At 42.6% G+C, this 14,754-nt stretch overlaps 1 protein-coding gene across 2 annotated transcripts in view; it reads left to right on the forward strand.

Moving 5' to 3' along the window:
* Positions 1-4,619: 4,619 nt before the first annotated feature.
* The window catches only part of LOC133468349 (pleckstrin homology domain-containing family G member 1), a 37,830-nt gene continuing 27,695 nt past the window's right edge, over positions 4,620-14,754 (forward strand). Inside the window, exon 1 of one of the 2 annotated variants that reach the window (XM_061754159.1) lies at positions 4,620-4,895. Coding sequence is in view for 1 of the 2 variants with exons in the window: in XM_061754158.1 (XP_061610142.1) it covers positions 10,364-10,373 (10 nt within the window). In the remaining variant the exon portion in view is untranslated. Of the gene's footprint in view, positions 4,896-9,991; positions 10,374-14,754 lie in introns of those variants that run through there. The other variant, XM_061754158.1, reaches the window with a different exon arrangement.

A 14,754-nucleotide genomic window follows, 5' to 3' on the forward strand; every position in this document is an offset into this window, starting at 1 on the left:
TTTTTATTTTGATGATTACTTCATTCAATCTTAATTCTTCAGACAGAGACGTTTTGGGCAATTGTATTCATTCAACCTGGTGGGAACAATTTGGAAGGCACAAAGCGAAGTCTATAAAGGCATGCTCAGATGAGTTTGGTGTGGAGGATCTTTAGAGCCACAACCTAAATAATGTAAAGCTCTTATTTGTTTTGGACTAAGTTCACCGAGAGGAATTTCTTCCCTTGATCAGTGTGGATTTTTGGTCAGGTCGGGTTTTAAAGGGCTCAATGAACATTTGCAAAGCCTTGGTTGAGGGCTCACCTCTAATTTTGGGCTCGCTGGCAACAAAACCCACCACTTACCTTATTATGTCGGGGGAGACCAGGCTGGGCGGTGAGAGAGGACTGATTGGCGGAGAGCTCGAAGGCTGAGAAAAGAGGATGGTGAATGAAAGAAAGGGATTGGAAAAGGGCAAAATAGGGGGAGCATTACGAGGAGACAGACGTCTGACGGGGGAGTTTGAGTGTTCGAGAGAGCAGCCATTTTCCTTTGCTACTGTAAATAATAGCCTCCGCTTGAGTTGGACGGCTTTCACGGGTCCTTTTGTGAGCCGTGACATCTTACGTTCCCTAAAGAGAGACAGCGGGGCTTGAGCTTGGCATGGGAACCACAGCGTATTAGCGCCATATCAATATGAGGGAACGTAAGCCTCCGCAGGTCAAAGGGAAGCTGCCAACACACACTCCTGCCCCTTTATCTGACTAAAACCCACACAGGCAGGACACTAACTAATAATTCACATAGCTTTACTCACCCGGTTTTATTGAATTCAGGTTCATGCTCTTCTTGCGATCGAATTTGTTGTTGAATCCTTCCTTTGCACTCTTTCAAAAAAAAAAAAAAAATTGTGGTATTCAACAATGTCAATACAGTGTAACCTCCAAGGGTGAAAACACTTCGTTCCGGGATGCTGATGATTCTTAAATATCTATGCGGTTTTCTTTTCCCATAGGACGTTTTTTGCAATAGAAATAATCAGTTCAAGGGTCAAACTATTAACTGTAAAGACAATGTTTTAAGTAACATTTTAACTCATAAAAGTGTAAAAAAAAATAAGGTAACCACTGTTGATATTGTCATTGTAAAAACAATAAAAAGCAGTCATAACTTTCCTGATGAATGTAAAGGTACATTGCCTCATCTCACCTTTTAACATTCTTATTCACTTAGCAATTTAGAGTCCTCACTGAACCTAAAATGCATATTTTTGGAATGTGGAGGAAATCAGATTACCCAGAGAAAAACCCACACCAGGCAAGAGTCGCACCAAGAACCTTTGACAGTGAAGCAGGTGTGACAACCACCCAAGCGCTGTGCCGCCACACACAAACCTGTCTCCATCAATTTTACTGAAAGACACTAAAATGGATGTAGACAATATCATTGGCATAGAGGTTTTTAATATGAAAGAAATTGCTCTTACTGTGCTAGTCATCCACAACTAAACTGAATAAGCCTTCAAACTTAGTCCGAACCCCTTCAGAGAAGACCTCCAAGTAGTAGAAGGACTGCCTCAATTAGTGGCTTTTGATGGACTAGCATCCCAGAGTGAATCAGTCTTAAAATCATAGGCTGTGACTTGCTGTTGGCAGCTATAGAACACACAGAGGAAGTTGAAAATGATTTTTCCTGGTGCGGTTTAAAGAGCGTAGCTGACACTCGCTGCTCTGGCTACGGTGAGTCCATGTGTTTAATGTTAAGATGAAAAGCATGACATGAGTCAAGAATAACAAGGAGGCTGCAATTAAACCATCGAACGTGCTCTACTTCAGAGGTAGAGAACACAGTAGGCTTCATTCAGCGTCGTCTTGGTCCGTTTTTTTTTGTGTTTTTTTTCAAGCGCGTAATTGTTTATACCTGTGTGGGTTAGCATGTCTGCCTCACAGTTAAGTATGTTTTGGTCATCCTGCTGGAAGACCCATCCACGACCCATCTTCTCTATTCATGCTGAGGAAAAGCAAAAACAACCTTGACGTGCACTTGAATTGACTGATCTTCTACAGATTCTTGTATGAGGTCAATCAAACTATGAGAACCTGTTGTGTCACTGAAAACCTACAAACCAAAGGCGGTTTTAAGGTTTATTACTTTATCGTGGATGACTCATGAAAGGTGGCCACAGTACAAACAGTAAAACAAGAAAGATCTCAAAATTTCCTGTACTGATCATCACATGCCCGCGGGAAGTCCGTGAAGATGTGAGATACCATCACTGACATCAATGTTGGTGACGAGGCCGTCACATGAACATGATTCACCTGCCTAATGGTCTCACGTCCTGTTTGATAGCTCCATCTGTAAACAACCAAATGAGACGTGCAGGAAATAGGGTGGAGCAGTGGGGTGATTGTTCTTCCTGTTGTTTGCAGTAACAGTTCGCAGATGATCATTAGTGTCCCAGAACACTTGAAAGATTCAATGATAAATGCAGATTCAAAATCAATTTTTGGAAAGTCCTGAAAGAAAGAAATGATGCAGCTATTGAAAAAAAATTATTATTATATTTACATTATGACAATTGCAGGGCAAATGCATATTGACAGTAGGTTCCCCACCAATACAGTAAATAGAAAAAGCACATCAACAAACAACCATTCTCAGTCACATTCACACCTCAAGACAATTTAAAGTTTAAAATTAATCTGACATCCATATTTTTGGAATATTGGATGAAGTCAGAGCAGCTGGAGAAAACCTCTGTCTGTTGACTAGTTAAAGCGAATAATTTCAACAATAAGATTGAAGGATCGGAGGTTATCAGTTCGATTTTCCACCTCTGTCTGTTTTTGTTTGCGTTTAAGAGTGCAAGGTGTGGTGTGGAGTTACAAAGGCTCTGTGTAACTGTTTGTGGGTTTTCAAGGTTTGGATGATGCTGACCCGCATCTCCTCTGTATGCACTGGTCACTTCTACTCCAGACTGCAGGAGTCGATCGATTTGAAGCAATGCAGTATGGGAGTTTTCAGTGGTGTGTTCAAAAGGTCTTCCAGCAGTGAGGTTATCAAGGGTCAAGTTGTAACACCATTTGCAGTTTCACAGTGAACACACGTGCGCTTGTGTTTTTACTGGAAAAGACAGCGCAAACGTTAAGAAACGCTTTATCCAAGTCAGGAAGCTATGTCAGCCAGGCAGGAACAGCAGCAACCGGCTCCCATTGAGGGGACTTTCCTCCATCCTGCTCAGTTAGGAACGCAGAACAATGACCACATGACTCTCCCTCACACACTTAAGAAGATCACAAACTTGCAAACACTTGATCACAGCAGGTGTGCACCTTCGAGCTGCGCGATTCCTGCTCTTTGCTAGCAGGTTTTTTTTCTTCTTGGTATTAATCAGAAGTTGGTCTAGACCTCTTATTGTTCCCTGAATCTTAGTTCTGCATCTTGTAGACCGTTCGTTGACATTCTGGATTATTACAGTACTGTACATGTGTTCAACTTTGCGGTAACCGTTTTGGGGAAGATCCGTTTCTGTTCAAAGTATATTTTTGGTGGCTCAGGACCCTTGAGATATTCACGTAATAAAAATAATTTGATAAGTGACAAAGGCAGAACCGGTGTCTGCTGTGAAGTATAAAATACTTGTCAGACAGCAACATTTGCTCTCAACACAACAGAATGGAGAAAGTGAGTTTTCGTCTTCACACAGGAATTGTCCCGCCTCAATTACCACGCTGATAGTATATCAGATGCCGTGAAAATTGCCAGGTCGACTTTATACCCCCATACCGTGACAGTGCTGTTTATACACAACAGTGAGATGAAAAAAATTATGTCTTTGACAGGCTGGTATTGTACCAAAGGGATTAATGCGCCAAATGTCTGATAGCTACTTTTATCTGTTTGCTTTGTGGTTTGCACATCTGCCATACAGGAGGTTCGGGGTTCAAATCTTGGCGCTTGCCTTCCTGAGCAGAGTATGATTTCCCGGTGCTTGCGTTGGTTTTCTCCAGTTTCCTCCCACATTCATAGCACATGCATGTTAGGTTCATTTTGTCCTTGGGTGTGAATGTGAATAGGTTTGTCGAAATGTATCCAGGTGATGTACCACCACCTTCTTGCCCAAAGTCAGCTGGGAAAGGATCCAGCTCACCCGTGACCCTTATGAGGACCAGGGGTATAGAAAATGGATGGATGGATGGATTATTGATACACTACAGCCAAATATCAATATTTTACATTAAACTGCAGGCACTCCAGAATAACACTGCTGGTTCTTTCATTTCTCTATGGGCCAATTCCTCATGGATCCTTGAGTTGGCTGATTGCAACCCCTATGTTGTCAATGATCCAGAGCGGATCTCTGCGTTCAAGTTAGAAATCAGTTTGGCAGAATGCCCTCCTTTCCCTTCCTCTTCCACATGACTTGGAGTCATAAATTTGGATCACCCTCATCAGATTTTGGGTCAGCTGCCCACCGGAGTCCTGACTGCCTCCCCCAGCTTCTTTGCGGCCATCCCCCAACCGCACAAATGTAGGGGAAGAGAGCGCAGAGGCCAGTTGGTAAAGCGAAGTGAGAGGAGCCAGTCTTGCAGCAGTAATTGGTCAGGAAGTGGGCTGCTCAGATGCGCCAGCTCCTCACGCCCTGTCTCCCCCCGCCCCTTCCTCCCAGTCAGTGAGCAGTCAGTTTGGTTGCTTCCATCTGATCCATCCCCTCCAACCACCTCCCTGGCTCTCTCACTTTCTTCCAGTGTCTGTCACTATCGGAGCTGACCTCATACAGGTGTGGACAAAGACCCTGTCTACTTTTTCCAAATGATATTGTATCAAACCCTCAGACATGGAATTAATGTGTGAAAGAATACTGGGATACCGGCATCAGAGGCAACGCTAGTCCTGGGAATGTTCGCCCGGAGGTGAGTGACAGCTTGTCATTGTCTTTGTGTGTGATTGCGGGCGAACAGCACTACGAGTGTTGTCCAATTGCAAAACAACAAACTGTGCTCATTTAGTCAAGTCCAAGTGTAATTTTAGTTAGCTGAGCCCATGAAAGCGATTTAAAACTCCAATTACGCAGCGCAAACTTTCAATTGAGCTTAAATGCTGCCACTGCCTGCACATTTAATTAGACAGCTTGGCAGAATAACACTTTTTCTTCAACTCTTTGGATTCCCATTGGCCGAAGTGGTCAATAAGGTAGTGATACTGTTACATTTTTTTGTGTCTTTAAGATAATCAGCACAGCCTCCAAAGACCAAAGACCAATTAATGTGATTTTCTGTCTTTACCTGTAGCACATTTAATTAAAAGAGATATTCTGGTACCAATTTGTCCCCATTTTGGTTTACTGGGGCAGCTTGCAAGTGGGACACAGACCAAGGGGACTGATTTATTGTGGCTGATAGTGGTTGACACCATTGTGGCGCATAGCTATTTACAACATTGCATTCAGCCAATTAGATATTGTTGGCAATAACGTAATTTCTACCTAAACATGGGTGACATAGTTGTAACACGAAAGCGTATGATATGTTATTTTCGTACATGTCACATGTCCTTGATGGTAGAAAGGTCCCTCGTTCCCCGCTCTGCTGGACTCCTTTTCCTGGAGCAGTACCCGCGTCCTGCACTTTTAATCTCAGGCCAAACACAGCTTCCTCCACATATCCGCCACTGTTTACTCTCAATAACTCACACAGACACACACACACACCCTATAACACACAGTAGAAATACAGTATGCAAGAACATACAGTAAATCACTTTTCTCACCTTTAACTCTTAACTGCGGTACATACATTTAAAAAAAACAAGGTATTTTGTAAATACATGGAATTTTTTTCTTTCAGAAGTAACCCAGAAAATAAATGGCTTGACAATGGTACAAAGTATTCTGCTGTCATTTTGAAAAGTTGATATTTCTCATCATTATTTTCTTTCCTGGGTTGAGCTACATCATAGCCATGGTGCCACCCTGCTAGTTATTGTCACATACTGTTGTGTGCACACTATGTTTCTCTGGGATTGTTCCTCAGCTTGTCGGACATTCCTTTCACTTCTATTTGGACTCTGTTTCTTTTTAAGTGAAAAATCTTTGAGGAAGACGGCAAGACTCCCAAATTCCTGAACTTGTCTTGGCGCTGTAAGCAGACAGCAGACCGCCTGGGGGAATACCATACGGGAATCTGGAAGCTCTGTAAAATCTGGGAAAGCGAAACTCGATACAGTACTCAGGCATTTAATGAATTCCTTAACTGAACGGTCAAATTGACCCTTTATTCCAGTATGGCTAGGTCGGTGTATAGAGTATTTAAATATGTCAATTTAAATATTTTAGACAGATACAAAGATTGCACTTGTAAGATTGAAAGATAGTTGTGTAAGGTTTTCCAGTGTTAAAGTTTAAAGGGAGGTGAGTGGGCGAAGACTAGAGAGATTAATTAAAGATGGTGACAACAAAAACCCTGTGAGTTTTGTGTATGTGTCTATAGGATGAAAACGATGTGTGTCTTCAGATGATCCATCTGACCTGTGACAAGCACACCGAGGGTCTCCAAGGGTGGGGGAAACAGTATATGAATGCCCCCACCTCCCTGAATCTCCACCACCCGCAAACTCATGTCATTAGTCACAGTCTCGCTCATTCCTTGAGTCCGTCCTCTGCCACTTTCATGTGTCCTATTCTGACTCGTATATGTTGTACGCTCGTTGCACACACTAAAGCATTTGCAAGAGTCCGTTCTCTTTGAGGCTTCCGTTTACTGAGCTGTCCTAAAGTAAATACTGTATGTGTGTGTGTGCTCCAGTAAGTGTTGAATAGGCCGTGTGTGTGAACTCTGTGGACAACTTTAGTGTTAACACTGGGGCCAGCGTGATGAGGAATGAAGTAGCTTATTGGCCGTATCCTCACACCATGACACTTTGCCTTGGGGATGAACGCTTGCTGTCACCATAGTGACCTTGATAGAACTACAGTATCGCCAACAGAGCCTTCGACTCAATTCAGTCCGTTCTAAATCTCAGTCCATGCAGGGTGCATTTTTCAGCAACCTCTTGTGAAGTATTTCATTAAAGTTTCTTTTTAAGCCCTTAACCTGTGTTTTCAAACTGAGGGAGCGCCTATGGTGGATTATTTCCAAATAAACCTTTATGGTTTTGGTTGATAACCTACTGTTTGCTTTTTCTACACAAGAATTTACAAACCTGCAATTAAAAACACAACTTCGGTGAAACCTCTAGCGTGTGTACTTGAGATAACCAACACACCACACCAGACCACTATGGCAAGTCATTTTGACATGAAACAGGGAAACTAATGTGATGCAGATCTCAAATTCAGTTTTGCTTAGTCAAAAAAGAACATTCCAGATATCCGCAACTATATTCTTCCTATCCACAATTGGCATTTCATATACAGTATACTGTAGTTTAAACTTTAACACAAAGGAAACACATAATGAAGGTGAATCACACAAGTGTAAAAGACTGATTTCACCTGTCTTGCTTTGGCACAAGTGTCATAAAAATACCTCAAAAGCCAAAGATAAGGTAGTTAATCCTTTGACGCTTGCTTTACTGAGGTGACTTTAGAGGTGTAATTTTCTAGAAATGTATGGTAAAAAGCTTTCACAGGTTCCATTGTATATTTTCAAAAAATAGTCCAAAAGTGAACACCAACATATCAGTTCAAAGAAGATGGGCAGACATTACATGGAGCCAAAAACTCCTGTCAGCATCTCTAAGCTCTCAAAACAAACATTCACATTCGTTGGCATCTGCGATCATTGGTATTATTGAGCCTCGGAGCTAACGCTGCCGTGCTAGGTGCTAGATCTTACAAGGGACAGCTGAAATGAATTCAAGACCCAACAGATCACTTATGTTATTTTCCAAGGCTTGAATAAAATTCCATCCATAGTCGTATAAGAGTCTGAACAACTGTTTTCACACTTTAAAGTCCAAAGTAATTGAACCCCAAATTGATCTGTGAAATGCTAAAACTCCTATGCCAGGATCGCTTTTAAAGCATTGCCCTATTTGTCTTTGCCTGTGTTTACGTGTTGTAAAGCTGTGAACCAAAGTGGCTCTTAGGTCGACATCCTTCAGGGAGCGCGTACGGGCCATCAGATAAGGCAGACCGTCGCTGCCTTACTCTGTCGTCAGCTGGTCACGCTCGGCTGAAGCCAGGAGTTCGGACTGTCCCCGCCGTGTGTGTTTACCAAAGTTAGAGGTGCTCATTACACTCGGAGGGGGGCGTTTAGCTTGGGAGTGGAGCTTTAAGGCCTTCACGGGTCAGCGGATCCACAGGCCGTTAAATACAAGGGTCGCGCTTCTTGGGGTCCAGAGAATGGTACTAGGGGTCTTGATTATTGTATTGGTAGGGAGCTGGGGGGTTGGCTCCATGCTGCTGGGTCTTGTCTCTCAGTCCTACCCTCTGTCTTCGTCAACACTTTGGCCCGAGACTATTGTTCCCCTTGTTACATTTCTTTTCCTCCCATATTGTGCTGCTGTTGTCCAGCCATCGTGCGGCTTGCTCGTTAATGCCGCCCAATTCGGCACTAGGTAGGCTGCTAGCTAGTTGTTAGCATAATGGCCATAACAGTATCCACTCTCACCCCAAGAAACGTACAGTACCTTTTTACAAGTTTCATAAGTTTAAGTGAATTTAGACGTGAGTGCAGTCTGGACACATATGCCATCAAAAGACGAAAGCATTCGCGATTGTTTGACAAAATGGATACGCGCAACAAGCAATGGCGGACGAAGGAGCAGATGACACTCAGTAGCACATAGAAGATTTCAATCTGATAATTATATGGTGGAGACCGGTCAGTTCAAGCACAAAACTTTTGAAATTGCCACAAATGCGCATTCCTTATAGTGCCTCATGTTTGTACGCATATTCATGTCAAGTCATGGACTCGTTCAGTCCGCATTAAAAGTCACATTTGTTTTTATAATGTGAACAACTACTTAAAAAGATCATATTTATTAAAAAATCTGAATTGATTATCAACTGCTCCTCAACCTTTGTTTCATAGCAACTATGTCAAGATTCGATTGATTTTGATTGTCAAAGTAGTAAGGACCATCGCCAATGCTCTTTTGGTCATATATGTTTTTATTTCTGTCTTTTCCAAATTTGCCGGCATTATTCCTCTCAGTCGCACCTTGCTTGTCTGGTTTTCCACCGTCATGCTAAAGTTTGTATTAAGGCACCTTTTCTAAAGAATTTTTAGGTCATCGGTCGGATAGGATAGTTAAAAAATGAAGTAGTCTGTTTGTGATGTCACATAGGGGTGGATGAGTGGTTAGCACACCAGCTAACATTTCTGAGGTTGGGGGTTCGAATCCAGGTTCCAGCCTTCTTGTGTGGAGTTTGCATTCATTTTCAGGCATGTGTATGTATTTTTTCTAGGTTGTTTGGCTTCCTCCCACATTTCAAAAGTGGTTCATAGGTTAATTGAAGACTCCACTTGTCTAATTGGTGTGATGTTAGCTTCCCACCCAAAGTCAGCTCGGATGGGCTCCAGCACACCCGTGACCCTAATAAGGATAAGCGCTATAGAAGGTGGATGAATGGATGGATGGAATTTCAAATTGAGATAAGTTACATTTTAAAGATTCACAAATGCCCAACAAGTCTGGAAATGGTTTGAGACTTGTGGATGCGGGTCATTTCCCACCCCCTGTACTAACATTCACGTACATGATGCGTCTGGGCCTCCAGCGTCTTTTCTTACACTTCTTTGTGCTCGCTGAGTTTTCTCTGATCTTGCGCACAATGCTGCCTCCCGCCTTGGAACGGGGAGCTTTTGTGTGAGCCGGACTATTGATCAACCGCTCCCACACAGTCTGATTGTACATAAGGCCTTGGACGTTGAGAGAGAAAAGATGAAGAGACAGGAGAGAACTTAATGGAGAACTCCTTGTCATTTGTTGCTTGGGAGAGCTGGTTGGGGAGGAGCCAGGGGGAGGGGAATGAGCCAGCAGGGAAGGAGCAGAGGCCATTCACACTAACACACGCACACACTTACACACACTCACATTCAAAACCACTCTGAAACACTTTTAGACACACTCATGCGTGCGGTGGATGTGTTGCCACAGGAGGGAAGGATGAAGAGCGCAGCAAGGAAGGGATCCCCCTCAGAACTGCACTGAACCAAAGAAAACAGTAGCTAGTCACAGTGTATGTATGAGTGGAAGTGAAGTCAGTGCATTTCCAGGAGTGGACTGCACACGTTTGCTCCAAGGAAGAAGGGATTCACCAATGAAAGGAAGCATGCGGGTCGTGTGAGGGGATCTTATTGGAATACTCGGACTATGTGATGCAGCGGGGAAATCCTTCACTTCATTGCTTTTAAAACTTTCATTTGTCACCATGCCGACTGGTAAGCACAAAAACACTGCATGCATGCTTTTGTAGATTGATTTAAAAAAGGGGGGGGGGGGGGGGGAAGTTGTGTTTAAATAATATTAATGATGGTGGAAAAAATATCCCTTGTAGTGTTCAAACGTCACACACAACTGAACTACGATTAGTGTGGTTTGCTGTAGTTGGTGCGTGATATTTAGTTCTCAGTTGACAGCTGTGTGTGAAGTGGCTCCACAGCGTCCGCCTGTTGTACGAACACCGTCCCTGTGCTCGTTTTCTCACAGAGGGCGTTGAATGGAGCGCATTTGCCTTCTCGCAAGTTCAACTCCCGCTGTGTCATGCCTAAATTTTGGAATATTGATTCCCAAGAAGGGGTTACCAATGTATTGTATTCATAGTACATGTTTTTTTTAAATTCGTTTTGTTTGTTTTTAACACTTTTTGTGGGTTTGTACCAGCACATGAGATGTCCACATGGTATCTGTTTTATAAATTTTTGATTAGGTTGAAATGTTACCCACGTTATTTTAGAGTCAGTAGTTTCATTTCATTCATGGAATCTGATAAATTTATTTGGGCTGCTTTTGTGGTACACATACGGTATCGTAAACAGTTGGAGGATGCACTGTGAATGTAATGTGGTCTTCTGCAACGATGCAAGTCTAAGTTTAATAACCTTTTTAAGAGTAATTCTTAAAGTGAAATTGGTGAGAAAGCATTTCACAGTTTTTATTCCCTCGTACCTAACCCGCTGGATTTTTATGGACAAAACAAGATAATTTAATGATGGTATCTTGTTGTTTCGTGTAATGTTTTAATTGATATGATTGAGGGATTAGCTAAGAAAGTAATCCTTAATGTAGTTGCAGCTAGTTTGATAATTTGTTTTAGTCTAATTTGTGTGATTTTAGCTTTCTAACTGGGAATTGTTGCTCTTCCACACTTTATGTTGTAAACCTTTAGGCAATTTATTGATTACATCTTGGATTTAGGGAATGCTTCTGGGACTATTACAAATTTCAATTTCCCTGTTTTCAAAGTGGGAGACATGCTTCCCCGAATGGGGGAAACCAGAGGAAATTTGAGGAGTCACAGCACTGCAGCTTGAGAAAAATAAAGACCAAAAACTACTTTTCAGTTCCTATACCGTGAAAAGGAAAGACAGCAGACAACTCCGGAAAAGAAGAAAAGCAGAAGTGTGCTGCATGATGTTAAAAAAAATTCACAAAGGCCCTGCAATGAGTTTGTAAACTGATTAAATGTTACATGAGACTATGGGGCTATTTTTAAAAGAATGCTTTCAATGTTAAATAAATAAGGACATAAGTAGCACCTAGTTTAAGCGTGAATGTGGGGAAATGTTGGCATGAGTGTAACATTACATTGCATGTTCTAAAACCTATTTTAAGTGCCTTTTGATAGAGTATAGCAACGACAACCACAAATTGCTATACATGTGAGGTCAGAAGGGGGGGGGGGGGGGGGGGGGCGGTCCTTTTATGTGCACTGAAGTGAGGCTCACTGTCCCACGCTTTGAAACACAATGAATCTGGTTGAGGTAATAATAGTCCAAAACTATATTTTTTTCCCCTCCAATATAGTAATCAAAAAGCATGACAACAGTTTTGTGAGGTTAGCAAGTCATAGCTCTGAAAGCCAATACAAGCCAGCTTCCTCTCACTGGGAGTGTTGGGATGCCATTCTGCAGCCTGTGACCCAAATTAGAGCCTTAAGGGTAGCCGTATTGGGGAAGGGGGCAGGGGGCCTACAAATGGCAAAGCAAGGTAGGAGGGGGGTATAATTACTGTTTAGGGCAAACTATTTGGTTCTGAGGTGATGGAGACAATAGCGAGCCCTTCGTCCAACCTTCTCTCCCACCCATCTGCCCCCCTTTAACCCCCACCACCACCAGCGCACCACGTCACGCAAACTACGGCATGAGTGGGTGAAGAAGAAGGGTCAAAACTGAGGGCACGTCACTTTTGGAATCATTTGTTCTAATCAGTAAGCGCTCTTTTAAGTGTGTGGAAAATGCCAGGGGTTGGATGCAGCAGTGAGGCATTTCAATGGGCTGGAATCCAATCAGGTCAGAAAACGAGGCAAAGGTCGCACGGATGTCCCAAAAGGGTGGTGATCCCTAAAAATAGGCGGTGTAAGTTTGCGCTCGGACGTTTTCCCACCACGGCGAGACGTCGCAGATTTCATGTGCACGTCAAAAACAAAAGTGAAACTTCTAGTTAGACATTGCACACTGATTAGAGACTTTATGAGTCGTTCCACTTTTCATGTTGACCTTTATTATTCACTGCCAAGGAATTTAACAACATAAAACGCTTGCAGCAAATTAGCAGTAGAAGCCATGTATGTGTATGTGTGTGTTTACTTTTAATTTTTGTGAGGCAATGAAAATTCAAAAATCATTGTGCTTTTGTGCAACTGTATAATATGATGATTAAAAATCATCATTAAAAAGATAAATAACTGTGTCATTTTTACAGATAAAAACAAACGCAAAAAAATTGGAGACACTGGCTTTTCATTGGATAATAGTTTTAACCCATTAGTTTGAAGTAGGGATGTTCAATCCCACTTTTTTTCAGACCAATACCATTTTGAGTATTCACTCTTATTTACATACTCACCGATACCAAGTACTGACACCACCAGTACTTTTAATAAGATGATTCGCCGGTGTCAAACTGCCATAGTGTAGTCCATTGTGCAAGATCTTTAAAAACTTTCCTCCATCCTCCACAAAAAAAAACATGCAACAAATTGCCTAGTCAGCACAGGTCTTTGTTGGGACAGACGATAGGTTGCAAACCCCGCCTCCTGACTACAATCCCCCCCTTGGCCTCTCCCACCTCTGCCCTCTCTCCTCTGTAAGGCCTCAGCCCCCGTGTGCTGCTGTGAAATCCTGAGTGACACTTTAAGGTCCTTAGCGTCAGTTGAGATCAAGCCTGCATCTCTATCACGAGGGCCGATGACATCAAATTTGGACTTTTGAGAGTTCAAGAGCTACAAAAGGATGGATTCAATATGCGGTATTGTTATGAGTGGAAGAAAGGAAACATGGGAGGAAAAAAAAAAAAGCAAAGGGAGTGGGTTGCGTTTGACCTTTTTGTCCTCCACTCACATCTTCCTACTTTCATTCTCTGGGGCCTCCTTCTCTCCCTTTTGCACACATTCCACATTTTTTCAATATCACGATATCTTTTCATGTGTGTTATATGTCGATGGTGAGCTCAGTTGGCCTAGAAAAAGAGCCTACGGTGATCACCAAGGTTGTGTTAAACATCCATGGAATGCACACAGCATGTAGTGAAATCCACTGTTTAATAAAGGAACAGTAGTGAATAATTGGGTTTTAATGTCATCCGCTTTTTCTCATTTGGGTCCATGGCTGACATTGGGTGTGAGGTGGGGTACACCCAGGACTGGTTACTTGTCAATTGCAGGGCAATACTGTGTAGACAACCGTTCACACCCATGGACAATTTAGGCTTTTATGAATCTAACATGCATGAATGTGGCTATTTCTCCACAATTGCGTACTTCGTAGCTTTCAGTCTTTGCACGTTTTCAGCAATTATCTTCAAACATCTATATTGTATTTGGAAACCAATGATTTCACTTTCACTTCTTGTATATACTGTGACAGTTGGATCCTGGAACATATTCTACATATATCCATTATTTCATTTGTAAAAACGTGGTTTACTAGGATCCCTCAAGGTTCCTCTGTACTCCATAGTTGCGTTGGCTCTCTTTTGATCATTTCTCATGTTCACCCTTGTTTCATTTGGCTTTTGTACCGTATAATATTCAAAGGCAATCGTGCGAGTGATGTTCTTGGACTGCGCAGCGCTGTAGTTTAGCGGTCAACTCGTGGCAAATAACATTGTGTCAAGTGCGACATTTCCAACTTGCACTTGACCCTGCACTGTGCGTTTGCTATCTAGTGAGCAAAGTACACTCACTGGATTGTGCCTGCCTTGCCTTTTGCATTCAAAGTCAATCACGACACTCCGACTGTGGAAGCGCAGGCCTATTTTCTCGTATTTGTGTGTGCGCTTGTCTGCACGCGTGTGCTACTTGGTGGTCCGCAGTCATACACACAGAGCAGTGCGTGTGTATTTTTACACGATAAAGTAGATGCTCGGTAGAGGCATGGTCCGACCCTGTCGGAATACCCTGTGGTAGTATGCGCACTGCAGTCTTTAAATGATGGAAATGGATAGACAAATTGAATGGCAGGAAAATGCAGGCGGCCATTTGCCACCGCACCATTGTATAAACATACTCACAGCTTCCCTGAACATAGCATTAGCATTAGCTATTGCAGATGCTCACCTGCTCGTTGTAAGCCGCTCGCAAACCGTCTCCAAGGGGGGCTG

The sequence above is a fragment of the Phyllopteryx taeniolatus genome, chromosome 18 (assembly GCF_024500385.1).
Source record: "Phyllopteryx taeniolatus isolate TA_2022b chromosome 18, UOR_Ptae_1.2, whole genome shotgun sequence".
Lineage (NCBI taxonomy): Eukaryota > Metazoa > Chordata > Actinopteri > Syngnathiformes > Syngnathidae > Phyllopteryx > Phyllopteryx taeniolatus.